This window comes from Petromyzon marinus, chromosome 33 (assembly GCF_048934315.1).
Source record: "Petromyzon marinus isolate PM22_M1 ecotype Great Lakes invasive population chromosome 33, UKy_Petmar_22M1.pri1.0, whole genome shotgun sequence".
In the NCBI taxonomy this organism is placed as follows: Eukaryota; Metazoa; Chordata; class Hyperoartia; order Petromyzontiformes; family Petromyzontidae; genus Petromyzon; species Petromyzon marinus.
In genome coordinates, this window is record NC_133699.1 from 14,216,090 (window position 1) to 14,237,577 (window position 21,488).

A 21,488-nucleotide genomic window follows, 5' to 3' on the forward strand; every position below is an offset into this window, starting at 1 on the left:
CTTGTTGATGCTGCAGGTGTATTGAGCATAACATATACACAAACTGCTTTTGCAGTGGACGTTAAAGATCCGTGAAGTAATTTGAAGGTTGGGGCCATTGGGTGGTGGCATGCTCGATACAAATTTAGCAAATCCGAAAAATTATTTTCAAACTACATAATTGGAAGTATGAGCTTGGCACTGACCGGGATCAACATGTGTAGCTGATTGTGATTAATTCGTGGGCTTTTTTGGCCACAAATATTTTATTCTCAATCACAATTTTGAGCAGGCATTCTCATAAACTTAAAGGTCATACTTCTGTTTCACTCAGACCACTCCACTTGCAAACTGTTTAATATATTTTGGGAATTTGGTATATTTTTCAGTTAAATACAACAGCCATTTGCAACTATGTGGCGTTGACGTCGCCACAACAACTTTTTCCAGGCCAGTTGCACTTTGAGGCCATGTAAAGTGTCATAGGTTTGCTGGCAGCAGGTCATGGGATAGACCCCAGATGTTACAGGTTGACTGAATGAGTTCACTGCCGGATGCATCGCCTGCGCTTCCCATTGTGCCAACTTGCATTTTAGCCACCCGATGCTACGCTCAATGTTGCGAGAGTGGCTCTTGTGCCCTTCGTTATTGTTGGAGCTTGACTGCCTCCAACTGCCCAGTAACATCTTTCACAAGCTTCCACAAAGTCCAATCATTTCCAATTTCCTCTCCTGACAATCTCTTCTCTAGCCCGTGCCATACCGACATAGTCCCCTTTATCCAACCAAAGAGAAGCTGCTTGGGCATGCGGACTGCATGTCTCAGCCAACAGAGCCTCGCTTGCCAGTGGAGCTCATTGATGGGATATTTTCCAGATTTTTCATAGATCTGTGGATGCCTCACACAATCCAGTCTGGTTAAACTCAGGATGGATCATAGGCACGTCAGCCTGAATTTTTCAAACCGACGCAGATTTTAATTTTAAATGGTTCCATATTTCACGGGCACAGAGAAGCGAGAGCATAACTGTGGCCAAGAAGACCCGGTGCTTCGTATGCAGTGATAGGCCAGGTAGCTTCCACACATACCCTTATGCAGATTATGAAATAATAATGCCACTGGTACTCTGCCCAGGTATGGAAACTCCTCCACTCTTTCCACTGCCCTGTCACTCATGGGGAGTTGAGAGGTTGGAGTATTTGATGACACAAAATGCCCAGGAATGTGATTTGTTTTGGTGGGGCTGATGGTAAGGCCCCATCTATTAGTGGAATTCTCTAGGTTTGGCAGTAAATCCTCCAACTCCTCAGAGTGAGCAGCAATTGACAAATCATTAGCCTACCTAACATTCACAATCAAAATGGTTAGGGTTGATCTAATTTTTTGTATTGGTCTGCATTATATTAAACGCTTGTAGTGCTGATAAATGGAGACACACTAAGTGGTTGGAGGCAACCCGTTTATTAACACTTCCTTATATCGAGACTTTTACGGAACTGGTTCTATAATTGGTGTCGACGTATCTATCACTAGGTAACCCACTATACACGAGGCTAGTGAAGATCCACAACCCGACGACATGACCGGACCCACCGAACATTACCCACTGAATCGATCTTCGACGAGCTCGGCCCTTCCCTTTTATTCTGTTCAGTGTGGCCTTGCCCCACCCTTTGGCTACGCCCTCCTTCTGGCACCTCCCAGAAGGGTCGCTCCCTTGACTGCCCGAATCACGCCCCCTAGGGCCGTTCGTGTGCCGCACCCACGTGGGTGGCAACAGCGCTCTAACCCCCTAGTGGCAGATATACCGTCATTACACGCTTGTTTGTGTGTGCGTGTGTCTGTAACGCACCGGAATGAGGTCATGCGAGATTGGGGTGAGGTGGAGGGTAGGGGTTGGTGACGTAAAAACGCTGGGATGTTGGGTAGAGGAGTACTGTCGACATTACGAGAGATATTGGCATGAGGTTGTGAGAAGAGGGGGTGATGCCGTCACGAGACCTGTGGTGGTTAGGTAGAGGAGAGAGGGGTGATGACGTCACGTGACACTGGGGAGGTGAGGGAGAGGGATGATGATGTCACGCGACACTGGGGAGGTGAGAGGGGTCATGACACTAGTGAGGTCGAGGAGAGGATGATAATGTCATGCAAGATAGGGGTTGATGATGTCACAAGACGTAGAAGGTGCTGAGGAGAGGGGAGGAGTGATGATGTCACGCAAGATTGGGGTTAGTTGGTGAGGAGAGGAGGTGACGTCACGCGACGCAGGGTTTGCTGAGGAGAGGGATTGATGATGTCACGCCACACGGGTGATGTGAAGAAGAGGGAGTGATGACGTGAAAAGATGCGAAAGTGGTGAGGACACTGGATTGATCACGTCACATGAGATTCGGATGAGAGGGGGTAAATAATTGTAATTTATTTTCGGAAATTTTTTATGAAAAAAAAATCTATTTGTGAAATCATCAGTTAATGAAATGATCAGTCTCTCTACACATTCGCCATGATTTTACCATGGAAGTTCCGCGGGTTCGTGCTCGTACTTAGATAGTCTAACAGTGATGCACATTGTTGTAGCATAGAGGATGCCATTTAGAGGAAATTAGTGTGCTGCACCAGATGCAGTTTGATAACAATGCGTAATGGAACATTTTGTAAGACTTGTGTGCGACTTGCGTGTGTTGTAGGTGCAGGGCTTCTGATCTCCACGGCGCGGTCCTCCTGCTTGGTGGGATGCGCGATCATGCAGGACCACTCGGACTCGCTGGTGCAGGCCCAGGCCATATCGTGTCTGCAGCAGCTCCACATGTTTGCCCCACGTCATGTCAATCTCTCCAGCCTGGTACCCAATCTCTGTGTAAGTAACCTTTTCATTCATCCTATCCTTCATTTTCTTTTCTTATTCAAGCTCTCTTAAGACAGGGTACGACGGTTTGTAAAGAGTGCTTGGATGGGTGACCGCCATGCGCAATAGGTTGTTGTAGGCTGTGGGCCCCTGTGTTGGGCAGGAGAGGGCAATACAGTATCAATCTTCAACTTCACCAACCCACACTGGCTAGCGCGGTGAAGTATGGTCAAACAGTTCCCACAACAGCCCCTCGGCTGCGAACGAGCGAGAGCGGGATCTACCAGCGGTGGGAGGTTAGTGCGTAAGCCCATAAGCTGTAGGGTTTTCCTTTAGCCCCCTCTTCCCCTCCCCCTTCCCTCTATCCTTGGTCCTCCCTCAGTATGTTAGTTGTCTTTCCCCTCCCTCCCCCTTCTTCCCCCCACCCCCCTCCCCCATTATAAATCTTCACCCCCCCCGCACTACGCGGGAAATCCCTCTTGGCTAGGCAAGCAGGCCCAACACCCCCCCCAGCCCTACGTACAGTCCCGTCGCGCCAAATCAGAATTATCGTGGATTTTCTGTTCCCCCCCCTCCCCTCCAATGTTAATCAGCGTATTGTACTGGGCTCGTGTTTGGTCGCAGTAAAGCCATTATTAGAAAAATAATAGTTCCCACGACCTCCTTTGTAGATTGTCCCTCATTCACCAGTGTATTCACTAATATTATACAGTTCTATTATTATTGTTCTTCATTTCTCACCGCTTTGTGCTATAAGTCTTTAAGGCCTGTGCTCAACAGCTGTGATTTAAAAACGTTACAATTGTTAAATATAGTAAGTTTCGACCCAAAGGAATGCTTAAGGTTAAGTACTAATGCCTAATTATGCACTTTCAGAAGGCCGTGTGGCTGATTGATGTGTAAAAATAATTTTATATGTAAGGGGGAGTGATGTGGGAAGTATGGGTATTGTCTGCTTACTTGAAATGTAGCTTTAAAAAACACATACATTTAAAATACAGGGTGCTTCAAAAAATGTTAACGCTTATATGGGACTATCGTTTTTAATGGTGTAGTTAGTCCAACTGAGTCGCAGACGTTATTCTATAGAGGCAACACATTTATTATATCAACACGTAATACACAAAGGGGTAACTGCCCCTTTACCAGATACAGCCTAGGGTGGTGACCACCCAGCTAACTACACTCTACGGAGGAGTTACAGCTACGAAGGGTCGGACCCTCACTCGGGTCTCCGCCACGTGTTGATTCCTTGTAGGACGTAGAGCTTCCAGCTTGCAGGGCGTGGAGCTTCCAGCTTGTAGAACGGGTCAGGGCTGGCTCTGCCCAAGTCCCGCCAGCCTTCTCGAGCGTTCCAGCTCCCTCTCGATCCCCCTCGAGAGCTCTTCTCGGGACTCGTGATCACCCCCTAGCCCCCCCACCTGGGGCCCTCTCTGTGGACACTCCGGATCACGTGTCTACGGGGTCAACCAGAGTGCCATGGCTCGGGACAACCCTGTCCCTGGGCTGACACTCTCCTGCGCCCTCTTGTGGGAGCACGCACAACACGCTATGCGTTGTGCCCGCGCTATTCCAGCGCTCACCAAGCCCCGCTAGGGCTGGTACTACACCCGCCTACGGGGTGTACGCGATGACGGTGCATCGCATGCCGTGCTATAGTAAAGCCGTCACACAGAAACCTACCCGTTGCTGTCCGCGACGTTAGAACATCGCACGCCACGACCCTCCCGGGCCGGCGCCATACAGTGACATCCCTGATGTCACTACAATGGAAAAAGAATGGCTAATACACTGTAACATGATAATGTATGTTACTAGCTTCAAAAAGTCAATGAGTCTCCTCTACTTGTTCGCCATCATTGTCAGCACATCCCTGGAATCTTCTCCAGGTGGTCTCCAGAGCCCGGGGGCACATTTCTCATGGTATTGTTGCAAAATCTCAAAAATGGTAACATTTTTAAGCACCCTGTCCTTTAGTAGTTGGAGAGCCTTTGAAAAATGTCTTCAAAGCAAGACCCTGGGAAAATAAAAGTTATATATAGCACCAAGGATGTAGATATATCATTTTGTAAAAATATATATAAAGGAAAGCAGTATTACCTAGAACAAGCCGTTCATGTTCGGATGCCATTCATGTTTTTACATATGTTCTTTGCGCAGGTGAATTTAGGCAGTCCACACCTGCTGCTGCGTCGTGCCGCTGTCGCTTGCTTACGCCAACTGGCTCAGAGGGAGGCTTCGGAAGTCTGTGAGTACGCCCTCCGCCTGGCCAGGGACACGGAAGCCCAAGCTGGTGCATACAGTAAGTCTACAATTATTCCCATGTTCTATCCCATTTGATAATATCGAACCGAATTTATGAAAATAGATTTTGTATATTATAATCGCCACGTGTTTCTTTTAATTTATAATTGACTGTGCATGTTGTCATGCATGTTTGGAACTTTTAAACATCGTTTTTGATCGTGACTCGATTGTGTCATCGCGGTCTACTGCTTCCTGTTTATCTGGCGTGAACCCATCATTATCACTCATTGAATACTTTAGACGACAAATGCACGTTGGAATTACAGGACATTTGCATATCCATGAGTTTTCTTATTTCAAATAATTGAATCTCAAGCACACTAGTTTCTACATTACGACTACTTAACTTCTGAAATTGATATCAGTGATAATGTTCGTGTGCATTGTTCAGTGTTTTCATGGTACGGATATTTCTAAAATATTATACATTTTCTCCATTTTCCAGATATTGCCATTAGTGAGACTGGTCTGGAAGGTGTTTTGTTTGGAATGTTGGACCGTGAAACTGATCGTAAGCTCTGCTGTGACATCCGTGATACTTTGGGACACATGTTGTCATCGCTTGCGGTCGAGGATCTCTCCCACTGGCTAAAACTCTGCAAGGATGTGCTTGCAGCATCTACAGGTACAGTCAGTCCAGCTACAGCTGGCAATTATATAGTGGATTTGTGCAATATGGTAACACCACAAAAAAATACTTTTTCGTTCAACATGATCGTAGGTAGGCTTTCACGAAAAATATCCATAAGAGGTAAATGTTGTAGGTTTACTCTCCAACACACCAGTGTGCTGAAATAGTAACGAATTTGGCATTTTTTCAATTTGACAAACCTTACTAATTGCCTGTGTCGGGTGGTCGCAGTTTTAACGACACATTCATAATTACGCGATCTAACCAAAAAAAACTTGAATGGATGATAGTAGATAATCTAAGTTTATATACCTAGAGCTAATTAATACACTTGGTAAAAATGTGTTTGTAATGTCCTTTCCCATACTATGAATGTGGTGTGCTCAGCATTCAGTTTTTTCATATGGCTATGATTTTGTCCTTGCGATATGCAATAGCAGTGTTTGTCATTTGTAGGCAAGCATACGTGGATTATCCCTTAATCTGCATGTTATATAAATAATATTGATTAATCCACAGGCAAATCCGCACAATCTGAGATGCAGCTGTAATCCTTTTTTTGGGGGGGGAAACATATTTGACATGTTTGTTGCATGTTTTATGAATTTCCTAGTTTTCTGGATATATATTTTAACTAGGGAATTATTACTGATTCCACAGTGCTTTGGATACTTAAATTAGCTACATTAGAAAGGTCTTATTTTTTCATAAAAATAATATTCTTAATCAAGATACGTTTTGTCTACTAAAGGTGTGGAAATGTTGGTGCATCCTTTTGTTAGATCACTGTAACGTGTCGTCCGCTAGCCTCCTTGGTTCTAAATTACGTCTGCTCCCACTGATTAAAAATGCTGCAGCTAAAGTGCTTACTCACACACATCACTCAACACATTACTCAGGTTCTTAAATCACTGCATTGGCTTTCTGTTAACATCAGGATTTATTTTAAAATTACGCTTACTCCCTGTACAATCCTTCATGGGCCCTAACTATTGGCACATTATGTTCCTAGTTGCACCTGACATCCGTGAATGCTGAACTTTTTATATTTTCTAGAGGTCGTCTAAAATGAGAACTTCATGCAAAGTCATATCAGATTCCTGCTGGCATAATCTTTTAATTGTATCAAATTTAAACACATGTGTTTGAGTTAGCTTATTGACTAATGGTTTTCTACGTTTTTTTGCACAACGCACCCTGCAATACTCTGCATTATGAGTGCTATATAAAACACATCACATTGTATTTATCTCGTGTTGTCAGCTTATAATCTTATTTTTCCAGGGCCCCTGCAAAATGATTACGATCTTAATAAGCTCTCGCTTGCCTTGAATAACCAAATTCTCTCAATGTGACTTTTAATTGCGTTTCAGAAATAGGCGGTGGGTCTAAAGTTGATTCGACTCAGCAAGAAGAGGGAGAGAAGGGGGATGGTATGGACGATGATACCATGTTCAAGTCCTCGCACACAGAGGAAAAATCTCGGCCGCAGATCGCCCCTCGTTGGGCCACACGGGTCTTCGCTGCAGACTGCCTCTGTCGGATCATCGCACAGTGTGAGAGTGGGGACCCTGCCCATTTTGACTTGGGCAAAGCAAGAGACAAGAAGCTTAAGGATGCCAAAGGTAACTTGACACCATTGTCTCCAGGTCTGCCCAGCGATGGTAATAGCAGTGCGGGAGATTTGGCGTCAAGAGGGATCACTAGAGCTGCTGGGGTTGGTTGATGTCAGCTCTAGTCTGTACAGTTTGTGGAGTGTCGATGGGTGTGCTCGTAAGGATTCCTCAGCATACTTAAAGGAGGTCCTTGTTTTAGCTGATTCTAATGCAGTTTTCAGATGTTTCGTTTATTGGTGTTATTCATTCGTTGTGTTGATGTTGAGTCCTCTCCTGCTTGTTCATACTTGTCCGGGTGCTTTGGTTTTGGGTAACATTGCCACTGCTGGCTATGCGATGTATTGCTGTCAGAGCAGGTGAAAGTGACAGGCTGCAGGTTTAACATATACTCTACATGACTGAAACCTCCTGATTTGTCTCAATACGGACATGGTTTTGCATCACAATAAAGACAAATAGAGAATGCATTTTTCATTGCAGGTGATTATTTGGTGTTGCACCTTTCGGACCTCATACGTATGGCTTTCATGGCTGCTACTGACCACAGCAACCAGCTACGCATGGTTGGCCTGCAAGCTCTGGAAGACGTCATCAAGAAGTTTGCAGCAGTAGATGAACCAGAGTTCCCAGGCCATGTCATACTTGAGCAATATCAAGCGAATGTAAGTTGCTGATTAATCACTGTGAACTAAGTTGCTTATTAGAAATACAAATTATGCATATAAAAAAGTGTGGTTTACTATATCAATTAATATGTAACCATGAAACAATAAGATAAGAAATGCTCAACACAGCCTAACCCAGAAATGGCACTTGTAATATGAGTTTCTGAAATATTTCTGTGCATTTTGTAGGTTGGTGCAGCCCTAAGACCAGCATTTTCAGCTGACACACCTTCCGACATAACCGCGAAAGCCTGTCAGGTAAGCTTGGTGTCGTTTGCAAATGTACACACTTTGCTATATATAGCTTGCAACGGTACACACAAGTATTGATGCATTCACATATATACAGGCATGTACACACCTGCATAGCCGTACACGTTAATTCATTGTGGCCACAGTGACATGTAAGTCATGAGAACTTCATGTAGTATGTATTATAATTAAGAAGGGTGCAGCATGCCAGACACAGCGATGCACCATTGTCATCTAGGGCTTTGAAGGCATGGGGTTCCCTCAGCCTAAAATTTGTATTATGCTCTGATATACTTTGTTAAGATTATGGATGCAATATGAGTGCAAGTGTTACTCCGTATAATTCCAGTGCATGATATGCCCAAGGTGCTGTTGTATTCTTTAGGACGAGAGGATTTGTTTTACAAAATGAGAACCCTTTTGCAAAAAATGTGTATAGAAAATTACTCAAATCTTAGTTATATGCTGTTTGTAATATTGGTGTAAATAATGTAATAGAGCTGCTGTTTCCTTTGGTTATATTCCATTAATATTTCTGTGGAAAGGCATCATGCAAAATTAATCTCAACATGCCGTAGAATCTGTCACAGCCTGCACGTGGAGAGATGCGAAACCGCAGGCCGGCGGTGGGAAGGCAGCAGCTAGGATCGGCAACAACAATTGCCCACGCTCTGATCAATAAAAAAAAAAAACTTCCCCCTCCGTGGTTCCCTGCAGCTCCGCTGCTGCAGTTCCATGATAACCCGCCAACATCCACGGTTCGCGATTTGCGGTCCGTGAAGCGTTTTCCAACCGACCTCCGTGCCCTGCGGATTACGGGAGGAGTCGCGATCCGCCAATGATCCTCAAATTACGGGGATTCACGGATTGGTGGAGTTGTGCTGTAGGTGATGCGTAAACGTGGAGGAAACTTTGCTGTATGCCCGTTGTTTTGTTTTTTCTTAGGTGTGTAGTTCCTGGATCTGCAGTGGAGTGGTGAATGACTCGAATGGGCTGCAAAGGGTCCACTCGCTGCTGGTGTCCTCGCTGAGCAAGGTGTTGGCAGGCAAGGGTGGCGCATGCCAGCTGTACAGCGAGAGCTCTGGAACCATGGAGAGACTCGCTGTGCTGAAGGCCTGGGCAAAGGTATGCTCTGAACTGCTCTCATCTTAACGCTTTAAACTGGGTGGGCGCAGTCATAACACTCATGCCTCGCAGTTGGAAGGTCCTGCATTCGATTCTCGACTTGGGCGTGCCTTTGTGTGGAGTTTGTATGTTCTCCCCATGTCCTTGCATGGGTTTCATCTTGGTTCTCCAGTTTTCTTCCATAGCTAAAATGTACACAATGTTAACTGGTTTTGGCCAAACATCCCAATGCTGAAACATGACCTGCAAATTACTCAGTTGGGATTAGGCATGGCAACTTTGCTCCCTGCTGCAAAAAACATGGCAGAACGCTCCTGAAAAAGTGTCTTGAGACTTTCCTGGGTAAGCACGCATAGTAGTAATAATAATCATCATATTTGCTTAATGTATAAATAGACACCTCCCTGATAACACAACCTTTAAACAAACTTCACACATTTGTATATGTATGTTGAACTTCTTTCGTACTGTACATAACCAAACGTGCTAATTGGAAGTGCAGGAAACTGGATAGGAGATATGGGAAAACTGCATAGTTGTGTGACAGGCAGCATTTTGCAAAAATATTGATGAGCCCTTTTGGTTTGCACATACTTTCTTCATTAATGTTGCTTTTTCTGTGGAAAGAGATATTAATATTCAGCCAATATAATGAGCAGTTCATCTCTCAATTACCAAGAATATAACTTTCATCTCTGCCATCATATTCAATGACAAATTTGTCTTGTACGCTGGTGCAGCATTACTTTGACAGTATTGTGAGACTACATTCACATTTGCATTTTATTGTAGGAATAATATGGGAAGTATATATTGTGAGCATGTTAATGTAAAAAAAAACTTCAACAAATATATTGTTACCAGGTAACGCCCACTGAGCTGTTATGCAGAAGTGACCTAACTACAATTGATAGCTCAACAAAGTAGCTTATCGCATGGAAATTTCTAGCAGCCAAATACTCTTAAGCGTGTGTTTCTAAATGTGGAGGGAAAAATCTGAGGACCCGGAGAAAATTCCACGCTACCATAGGGAGAACATGCAAATCCCAAATATACAGGCATCAGAGTTGGGATCAAACCCACGACCTCCTGTATACCAGGCGAGGTAGTTAACATCTCATGATTACATGTGGAATACGTTTTTTTTCCAATGTGTCGCTGCTTTTTTATCTCAGGTTTATATCGTTGCAATGAAAACTCAGCAAGATGCCACAGCTAAAGTATCAAGAGACACGGAGGAGGAGGAGGAAGGGAGCAGAGAGGTCGACCAACTTTCTGCAGATTCTCTGCTCAACTTGGTGCAACCGGAGATCCCAACCCTGAGCCGCCTGTGGCAAGCAGCCCTGCAGGACCATGCACTGCTCACTCTACCGCTGGAGTTCTCCAGCCAACTTCCTGCGGAGGGTAATAGGAGCAGAATTTTTTTTTTATATATATAGCAGGCCATATATATAGATATGATTTATTGATGTTATTTCCCATCAAGTGTTTTCATTAACTTTTAACTTTAAGTTGTGCTATTGGAATATTAACAATTGTAAAAAAATCTTGATTTTAAGCTTTCGTGACTGCAGGAATCCATATTCTTTGGTTATTTCGGTAAAGTCACGTAGGTAGAAAAATAAAATAAATCAGCGGGAGATACAGCGGGAGAACTGCTGGCATAGGAGAAAGAGCTGCTGCAACAAGAGTTTATATCGGATTTTGGTGGGCTCAACCCAAGAGTAAGTGGGCGGAGCTAGAGAAGGAATTTGTACATAAATGTAAATGTGAGAGATTAGCATGTCAATGTGAGAGATTAGCATGCCAATGTGAGAGATTAGCATGTAAATATGAGAGATTGACATGTCAATGTAAGAGAGATTGACATGTCAATGTGAGAGATTGACATGTCAATGTGAGAGATTGACATGTCAATATGAGAGATTGACATGTCAATGTAAGAGAGATTGACATGTCAATGTGAGAGATTGACATGTCAATATGAGAGATTGACATGTCATAGTAAGAGAGATTGTCATGTTAATGTGAGAGATTGGCATGTAAATGTGAGACGGTCCCAGCCACCGGAGGTGGCGGGGATCCTCCTGTGGCTGGGCCGCCTCACAGATATTTAACCTGGTGATGTACTCAGAGAGTCGGAAATAACAGCTGACATAGGCGGGTAGGATGGAAACATCAGTCAGTTAAGACTTTACTTGGTTAATAACGTCCTTCCAATGATTGCTCCGTTTGTACCCATCCTCTCGGTTGAAGTTGTGTCTGTGTTTATATATCTGGATGGCTTCATGAACAAATCTCTGAAGGTAGCCAGTAGGTTTGCAGAGTACCTTCGTCTTGGAAAAATCTATTTCGTGTGAGCCCACAGCGTTAAAACAATGATCAGCAACGGCAGAGGTATTGGTCCTACCGTGTCCACCTCAGCTGTACATCTCACTGCCTCCAGTTGATTTGCTTGTCAATTTCGATGTAGTTTCCCTGTTCACCAAGGTACCTGTACCTGACACCATTGCAATCATTGAAGAATTGGTCCAATAAGGACTGGATCCAGATGTACCAACTTTGGTAAGGCACTGCCTTACCAACACATCCCCGCCACCTCCGGTGGCTGGGACCGCCGTCACATTGACATGCTAATCTCTCACATTTACATTTACGTACAAATTCCTTCTCTAGCTCCGCCCAATTACCCTTGGGTTTAGCCCACCAAAATCCGATATAAACTCTTGTTGCAGCAGCTCTTTCTCCTATGCCAGCAGTTCTCCTGCTGTATCTGTTCCACCTGATGACGGTCGAAACGTCGTGATTTATTTTATTTTATACCTACGTGACTTTACCTAAATAACCAAAGAGTATAATTGTAAAAAACATTACTCGATTCATTCATTCGTTTAAACAAATACTTTGGGTCTTTCAGTAAAGTCACGTAGATAGGTGCAAATAAAAAAAATGATGACGACTGCTTGTGTTGCGATCGAAACGTCGTAGTTTAAATTTTCTTTATATTAATTTATTTTATTTTTGAATAATTTATTTTTATTAATTTGAATCGTCATCAGGCCTGATGACGACCGCTTGTGTTGCAATCGAAACTTCGTAGTTTTTTGTTTATTTTTTTATGCATTTGAACCTATCTACTGACTTTACCGAAAAACCCAAAGAATATGAATTCCTGCAGTCACGAAAGCTTTAAGTCGTTGATACAAATTGTAACACACTCAAATTTAACTTAAAAAGGACATTCAAAGGCATGTCCTGTTAATGTTTGTATTTCCTCAATTACATTGGGAAAGACGGTCTGGCAAAAGTAAAAACGCAACGCATGCAAGCTTGTGCGTACATGTTGTGCCATGCGTATTTTTTTTTTATCAGGTGGCGCATTCTATACCCCGGAGACTATAGATGCAGCTCGAATGCACTACCGGGCATCATGGGCGACGATCCTGCGCGCAGTGTGTCTGTGGTTGCACAGCAGTGGCTTTGCAGTCGGCGAGCTGGAAGATTTTCCAGTTGCACTGCCTGGCACAGAACTGGCATCAGGCCCTGAGGTTCCAATTTGCTCCCCTGAAGACCTCAACACAGATCGCTTTCACCTCATCATCGGTAATGTTATCTCTTCCCGTAAAGGGGATAGGAATTTTCATGTTTGTTAACTGTGAATTTGCGTTTATTTGATTTGTCGCACGGATGTTCCCGCTGTTTAGCCAGTTTCCGAGTTACTTTACAAGGGAGATCCGTGGTGCGTGAGCATAGCAGCAACACAAATAAAAGACAGACATCAATATTGTACGGTTCGTAAGAAGGTCTACATACACACATGGTCATATTGCACAACAAACAAACAAGGTATTTAACGGTCGTAAGCATAATACACGAGAGTTAAAAAAGAACTGCAAACAATATGAGAGCAAGAGGTACCAGATAAAGTGAGGTGCATGTGCAAGCAAGCTCTGTTTATGGCGTAATAGGAACATGAAGCGGGGGAGTGAAGGAAGGGAACCAGGCTGTTGACGAGTAGCAAGGATGAGTCCAGGAATGTGGAACAGCAACTTGGAAAAATGTTATTTCGATTTTCGGCTTTTGTGCCTCTTTCTCTTCCTTTATATACTCCTCTCTATTCCTCTTTTTTGCGCGTCTCAGCGAGTCGATGTAACTTTTAACTAATGGTCATGTAATCTGGAAAAACAAACGCCAACCTCCTTGCTGGGGTCAGGAGGCAAACACGGGTGTGTTGTGAGCAGTGTCATTGAGACGCTGATGGCTAATGGAGCACATTACCCTGATGGCATGCTCACATCCACCACACTGATCAATGGGGGTCTCTGGACGGGTGTGAGGGGCTGGAAACTCCTCCACCATTAATTTATTTGCCAAACAAAACTTTAAAAATATCAAAATTAAGCTTCTGCGCTGGAGGGCCTGGGGGGGGGAACTGGTGCCTAGTGCTGTACTCTATAACCGCACCGCTCGCATTGATGCCGCTGTGGAAGAACACACACGCCATCTTGTCTCCCATAGTAAAAGTATTTTTTTTATTTTGTTGACTGCATAATATTTACTGTACATATGCCATTCACCTTATCTTTATTTTCATGGTTTCTTTTGCGTGTACGGTACTGTACACCACGTACATTTCTTTCATGCTATACATTTACCGTACAAGTTTTGTTTAACACTAGAGAACATATTTAATATATTTAATGTTAAAATACTTCCCGTTTAATTTTTGGGTTAATGAACCAAACCATATATAAACGTATTGGCAGTGCACGGTATGAAAAAAGATCAAAATTTTCGCAAAATAATGTATTTTACCTGCAACCCCGGTCAGAAAATGTTGGAGGGTGTGTCTAACATAAGGGCTCGTGATGTTGAAGCAGTCAGAAGACGAATGGCAGTTACTTTTTTTAAAATTATAGATTGTTTTATGAGGGACCGGTGTGTTATGCAACACTGGTGTACTGCCAATGCGTCCATTTTTTCCATGTGCCTTTGAGTTTGCGAGTCGTGGATTTGCCGATTGCGGCGGCTACTTTCAAAAACGTAACCAGACCCGCGATGTGCAAAGTTTGTGTGTATTGTACGAAAGAGTGTACAACCATATTAATTGTAATACATTTCTTACAATCATTCCTGATCATAAAATTGTTTCAGTTTAATTTTATTGCCGCTTTTTTCAGGTATAAGCATCGAATTTCTGTGTTCACCAAGAGTGGAAGAACCAATTGAATGTGTCACAGAATGTTTGGAAGCTCTCAAAACTTTGCTGGACTCGCCTTGGCCACGAACTAAAATTGGCAATGATCAGGTAATTGTGGTGTTAAAAGCGTCTGCACAATACAGTCATTACATCAAATACAACTTTTTCACTGGGAATACTGCCTCTTCATCGATAATTTGGCCTCCGAGTGAAAGGGTCTGAAATATACTGTAATTTATCAGTGAGGGTGGTTTTATATAATTTAGTTCAGAACTTATAATTTAGTTCAGAACTTATAAATGTTGTAGCACACCATTATATCTTCTCATACAACTATGCCATCGGATCATGTTCTTACACATGGCTGACATTGTAACCAAGTGGTTCGGGATAATACTGTATCCAAGGAATGAGTTTGGCACCGCTGAGATCCTGGAATCAATACCAGACAGCCCCACCCCCCCCCCCCCCCTTATTGAACCAAATTGTTTGGTGATGCTGCTGCATTTATAATAATGCACAAGCACAACAACAACAAACGCAACGTGGTGCTATTGGCGAATGTGTTGAGTTCTTCATGTAACCAAGATGTGTGGAATGATTGTACGTAGACAAGGGATGGCTTCAGTGTTGGGGCATTGGATAGATAAGAACTGATGATGATGATGAGAGGCCTATACATACAGGCAAACGTGTGAAACAGGTCTGTTGGCAATAGCCACCATAATTGAATTGTTACCGTCTGCTCATTGTTGACCCAGTCCAACCTGCACTCTCAAAAATCATTAGACGTGAATGAGGCTGATATTAACTTACACTGGAAACCTGCATAATCACAACTTGCCCTACATGTTCCAGTCAAAGCTTACATAATCAATGCATTACTTCCATAATAGTTTGGCAATCTCTTATTAATGTAGGTCTCCTACAAAACGTTTTTTTTGCAAAACATCATTGCAGTGCCTAAGCAATCGATTTATCTGATCTATAAAGTTAACTGGATAACTTTATATTAAAACTGTCAGATACAAGGCATCTGATCTGTTTATACGCAGCGCGGGGCCAATGTGATATGTGGTGGTGGTGATGAGGCCATTAATCCCCTGCCACCTCAACCTTCGTGTTGTGCCCACCGTATTGGGGTTTTTTTAAAATTCAGATGCTGGCTGTGGAGCTGCTGAATGTGCTGCACAGACTGCTGCTCACACGCGACGTGCCGGTGGTGCAGCTGGCTGTAGTTGACGTTGTCACGCAAACAATCCGCGCCACCCTTGAGCATATCAAGGAAAAACGAAGAAGTGCAGAAGGTGAGCTGTGTGTATGTTTGTTTTTTTTATTTTAAAGTAAATGTGGATTATGTTCATTTACATTGTCCTGTATTTTGAAAGAAATAATCTCGCGGAAATTTGTTTTTACAGTTTTAAATAGCATCATTAACTGCATTCTTATATTGGCAATAATGTATGTTGTTGGTCATGTTGCCTTTCACTTAATGTTGATGGTTTTATGATGATGATGATAACAATAATAATGAGTCACATTGCAAATGGAGTTGTTTCCTGGTAAAGACATTAGGGTCTGTGATTAGCATGCCCCATATAAATGTGGATAAGAGCAATCCCACTGTGTCTGAGTGGAACTAAACATAAACCAGTAGTAGTCGTGCAAGGTGATATTAAGACAGAACATTTGGAAGGCCGATGGCGTTCAGGAATAGATTTGAGGTTGGTGCAACAGTAAAGTATATATTTGTTCTTAACGTTTTCGGGGGGTATTGTTGTTTTACAGTCGATGATGGAGCCGCAGAGAAGGAGACCCTCCCAGAGTTTGGAGAGGGAGAGGAGACCGGGGAGCTTGTCCCCGGGAAGTCGTTGGTTTTTGCCGCACTCGAGTTGTGCTTGTGCATTCTGGTGCGGCAGCTCCCGAGGCTAAACCCGAAGCTCCTGCTTGCAGCTAACGAGGGTCTCGTCAAGCCCCAACTCTTGTCTCAACATGGAGCAAAGCTTGTATCTGCAGCATTGCACATCTTAGCAGAGCTTCCATTATTGTGTTCCCCAGCAGGTAAAGTTAGTTTTTATCATATTTTATAACTTTGAAAAGCTTTAACTGAATGCTAGAATTATCAATTGGACAATGCTAACATAATCCATCACCATATTGGTATGATGCATCGTATGCATGCAGTGTGACATTGATGTCCCGTAAAGTTATTGATAATCAAGCGGCAAACCCTTCCCACTCGCGGGTTTCACTTTTGCGTGAAATTTATTGAGGTCCAGTTTGCCAATTGCCCCTCCCTCCCCACCACTCCATGAGGAGATGCCTCGACCATTCGCAATTGACCACGAGATTCTTGTACGCATCATAACTGCACTGCTCGCGACGATGCTGCTGCCTCGGAAGAACATACGCGGCGCTGTCTTATCCTGCATCTTGTCTGCCAAGCGGCCTATCGCGGGTCCCAGGCCATTACGCGCTGTTCCCAGCCTCCAGTGAGGAGGCAGTGATGTTCCGCCACACGATTTTCTTTCTGTAGTGTACATTACTGTACACGGATACGTGTACAGTATTGTACACTAAGTTAATTGTTTTCATTCGATTCATTTACCGTACAAGTTATATTTAATGCTAGAAAATATTAATAATATTTTATGTTCAAAATACTTTCTATTTAATGTTTGGATCGACGTAGGGAAACATTTTTTAACAAAAGGAGGGTGGTGGGTGGGTCTTGTATGACGAATCGTGAACCAAACCCTCATTTTCCCATCTGCCTTTGAGATTGTGGATTTGCCGATTGTGGCTATTTTCAAGAATGTAACCAGACACATAATGGGAAAAGGTTTGCTGCATGTAATGTGGGGTGAATCATACATTTTACAAAATGATATCATGCAGGTTATATATATGACTTGCATAATGTATAATTGTGGCACCCCCCCACACACATTCTTGAGTTGGGTAGTTATTTTAGGATTCAAGTGCATTTCTGTTGTTTGGTAATGTTAATGGTTGTGATGTGTTCCCGGCGCTTGCTACGGAATTACCCGGTCTCCCGAGTAGTTGCGAAGTGTAACTGCATAGCACAGGGGTGACTGGCTCGTTTGTGTTACAGGAAGCGTGTCAGTGTTGCCCACGCTGCTGTTCCTGATCACCGGAGTTCTCCAGGAGACCGCGTACAGCACAGCAGATGGACAGATTTCCCTTCCAGTCGGTGCAACTCTGCAGGCACTGCGAGCGCTCATCACGTCTCCACTTTCTCAGATGGAGAAGACCAACCTTCAATGGACCAAACTTTTGCGTAGTGCTTTGGCAACAGTCCTCGATTTTTCAAAACCAGGTTTGTCGGCAATTTACGTGATACGCTTTCATTTTAACAAGCCCATTCAATTACACACTTTGATATACCTTGAAAACACTGCTGTAGCCATCAACTACGTCAGAACATCAACTAGCTGATGTGCACATTTCCTTCATGAATGGAAAATTTAAGACACAAACCACAGTGCTAATGTGGGCATGCAATCCAATGTATAGACCGCACAGTAAACCACTGTACTTTGCGGTCATTTAATGGAGGAGGAATAGCAAAACTGCACGAACTGAATTTGCGTGCAGCACTGCTATTTTGGCCGGGTCAACAAGCACTAAAAGCACATGATATCACTGTTTACAATTGTGGTTGAAATTTGATGTTGGAGTATTTTAGGAAATAATTTGGGGTCAAAATTCAAAGCAATATTTTTTACTTGGTCACCTCCAAAAACCATTGTTTTATTTGGATAATAATACAAATGTTATATTTTACTTGGAACATTATGACCATGAATGTGGGGTCAAATTTCAAAATGTAATTATTTTTACGAGGTGACCACGACCTTAACAAGTAAAAATATCTCATGTGGAAAATAGTTTTTCTTTTTTACAAGCCTGTATATGATGTCAAAGGTAAGAAAGCATTTAAAGTCATTATTTGTATAAGGCCACCTCAAAAATGCTTCCGAAAAATGTTTTTTGGCGATAGATTGAGACATGTTTTTGTTGTCAATCACTCGCTGTCATTCACTCAGTCACATGTTTGTATTCCAGCCCTTTGACAGCAGGATTGGTAGATGAGACATGTAATCTTGTGTGGAATGCACTAAGAAATTAACTAAATATCCCAATTGAATACTAAATTTGCGTTTCCTGAGAAATTAAACCGTTGGTTTCCTGTTCTTGTTAATAGTACAGGCGGTCTCCGATTTACGACGGTTCGATTTACATGAATCCACATTTACGACATTTACATAATATCACCATGGAAACGATTTACCTCGCAGAAACTTTATTTCCGACATCTTCCGACATTTCAACAATCAGTCTGGTGTCCGTTATGTGGCGTGGAGCTTTTGTTATTCTCAGGTGTTTTTTTGTGGATGTGTACCTATCAAAGCCGGTTAAATATGGCTAATAAAAGGAAAAAAAAAGCAAAGCTTCCACTGTGTCTACCGTCTATGGAAAAATGGGGTTTGATATAGGATGACGGGGTTTTCAGGAACGCATTGCAATGACCATAAAAGCGTAGGACCGGCTGCAGTGTTTATCCTCCATTGACACGCTCTGTCGCCTTGGCTTCACGATGTAACCAAATTTGTTTATTGCTCTGCAATTCTGTTTTGATATTCGACCGCAACTTATCGCTGCGCAGGTGCAAATGTGGATGAAGTGAGCGTGCTCGCGGCCCTCGCTGTCTTCCTGCTGTCGGCAAGCCCCGACGTCCTTGCTGTGCGCAGCCTACAGCTACCGTGCATCGAACGATTCGTAGCAGCTGTCAAATCTAAGGACCCCAAGGTAAATTACCCGGGCCACTCTTGCAAAGGAGACGATGCTTGCCTCTCCAGTCACATTTTTTGTGACTTTTAGGTTTTATTGAAAGTCTCATTAAATTTTGTTGAGATCATTTATATAAAATGCACCATCCAAAGATAATCCAAATTCCATTCAAACGTTACATATGGCAATTATACAAATTGAAAATTATAGTGATTATACTCGTTCAAACACATGCTATCAAATTGTATTTCATTACAAATTATAACACACCAATATAAAAGAGCAAAACATTTTTTATTTTGCATATCTATCCAAAGTGTGGCCCATTTTTAAACAGATTTGAATATGAATGCATTTATGAACATGCACACAATATTCTTGCATCTCATTATTATTACCAAGCCAATTATAATGAATGCATGTTGCACCAAATCACAGAGAGACATTTCAGGCATAGTCACAAAATAAAAAGTGACAGTTTTCTTTGCACACACAGAATCAGTCATTACCTAAACGTGCCTGCTATGTTTTCTAAATAAAAGTCAATTACATTGGGACTGTACTAGCACTTGTCATGAATATTAACGTTTTAATATATTTAGTTTTACATGAATTGTTTTCTGGTATAATTGGATAATTCTTAATCTTGAAAATACTATTCATACAGTGCAACAACAAAACATTTTCCTTGATTAAAATTGAAAATATTATGAACGAAGTCCTACTACTACTAATAATTTTCTTTTTTTAATCAGGTGCAATTTAAGTGCTGCCAAATACTAGTGTCAGTGTTTCAGCACCAGAATCGGGCACTAGCAGTGCCGTACATCCACGCAATTGCACCGCTGCTGGTTGAACAACTCCAAAAGGTGGAACACAACAAGCCAGAGGCTGCCCCCGAGTTGCAGGCTGTTCAGGAAGGTGTGCGTGTCCTTGCTACGTTGGTGGCGGTCGCCGAGGACCAGAACCGTACGTTCAACTTTTTTTGCCTTCAACAAAAATTGTCTTGGAGGTATTGTTGTTGCCAGTCTGTCTCTGCAAGTGAGTACATTTCATCACACATGGTCCAGGAGAGGCTCATTGTAACGGTATGAATCCAGAGGTCTTTGGGAGTCAACTTGACCTTTGTATGACCTTATGTAAAAACCTACGATTGCCAGCTCATCACAATATGCAGTGTGCTGCTTGTAGGACAAAATACACGATTGCAATTTGCGCAATGACGCTGCGTATGCAATACTTCAAGGGCAACCTGGCTTCACACTTGGACACTTCATCTTTTATATGTAACAATATTGGACAAGCTCCGATTATTAATTTTTATTTATTTACGGATTAATGGGAGCAGGTGATGGTGACATTTGAGCATTCGCAGAAAAATCATGCACACTGCGACTACATCCCTCATCTGATAACTCCTATTCATGTTTCTTGTTTACGCTGTATTAACGTATATAATGTTGCTGGTGTAGCATTTCTGACAGTTTTTTTCTGCCTATCACCGCAGGAGTTCAGCTCCTGGCTCTACTGGTGCCCATCCTGATCCGTTATCTTGTGGATGAGAATGCCCTTTCCGTGACTCCACTGGTCTCCTGCCAGCTTCACGAGTTTGCTCTGCAGAACCTCATGCATATTGGTCCACTGTATCCAAGCGCATTCAAGCTTGTGATGGGCGCTTCAGCTGAGTTAAAGGCAAGGTTGGAGGCCGCTATTAAAGCCAACCAGGCCAGTGTGAAGTCAAAGATGTCAGTGAGGGAGTCGAGAGTTATGACCCCGTCAGCTCCTTCCATCACACTCAAAACCTCTTTTGGCAATTTTTAATTCTGCCCACATCCGATGATTATAAGCACACACTGTAAGTTAGCAATAGATCCAACACAACATGTTTTTTTACATGATATCAACTGTCGATTAAAATGCAAGTAAATACTATAGACTAACAAATATTTGTGTGGTATGTCACCAAAATAAAAGCCAATAATTTTAAATTTGCATTCTTTTGTGTTATTCAGAAATGAGTGCTTCAGATATGAATTAGAAACGTGTTACATTT

General features: G+C 42.8%; 1 protein-coding gene across 5 annotated transcripts in view; it reads left to right on the top strand.

The window, feature by feature from the left end:
* Positions 1 to 21,423, top strand: part of HEATR5B (HEAT repeat containing 5B) — a 56,942-nt gene extending 35,519 nt beyond the window's left edge. For all 5 annotated transcript variants that reach the window (XM_032965241.2, XM_032965239.2, XM_032965240.2 and 2 more), the window contains exons 21-36: positions 2,667 to 2,836; positions 4,985 to 5,126; positions 5,577 to 5,756; positions 7,136 to 7,387; positions 7,859 to 8,040; positions 8,233 to 8,301; positions 9,241 to 9,420; positions 10,596 to 10,824; positions 12,793 to 13,023; positions 14,601 to 14,728; positions 15,780 to 15,927; positions 16,409 to 16,681; positions 17,736 to 17,960; positions 19,311 to 19,453; positions 20,191 to 20,404; positions 20,943 to 21,423. In XM_032965241.2, the coding sequence (XP_032821132.2) occupies positions 2,667 to 2,836; positions 4,985 to 5,126; positions 5,577 to 5,756; positions 7,136 to 7,387; positions 7,859 to 8,040; positions 8,233 to 8,301; positions 9,241 to 9,420; positions 10,596 to 10,824; positions 12,793 to 13,023; positions 14,601 to 14,728; positions 15,780 to 15,927; positions 16,409 to 16,681; positions 17,736 to 17,960; positions 19,311 to 19,453; positions 20,191 to 20,404; positions 20,943 to 21,256 (3,080 nt within the window). In that variant the 3' untranslated portion in view covers positions 21,257 to 21,423. The remainder of the gene's footprint in view (positions 1 to 2,666; positions 2,837 to 4,984; positions 5,127 to 5,576; positions 5,757 to 7,135; positions 7,388 to 7,858; positions 8,041 to 8,232; positions 8,302 to 9,240; positions 9,421 to 10,595; positions 10,825 to 12,792; positions 13,024 to 14,600; positions 14,729 to 15,779; positions 15,928 to 16,408; positions 16,682 to 17,735; positions 17,961 to 19,310; positions 19,454 to 20,190; positions 20,405 to 20,942) is intronic.
* The last annotated feature ends 65 nt before the right edge of the window (positions 21,424 to 21,488 follow it).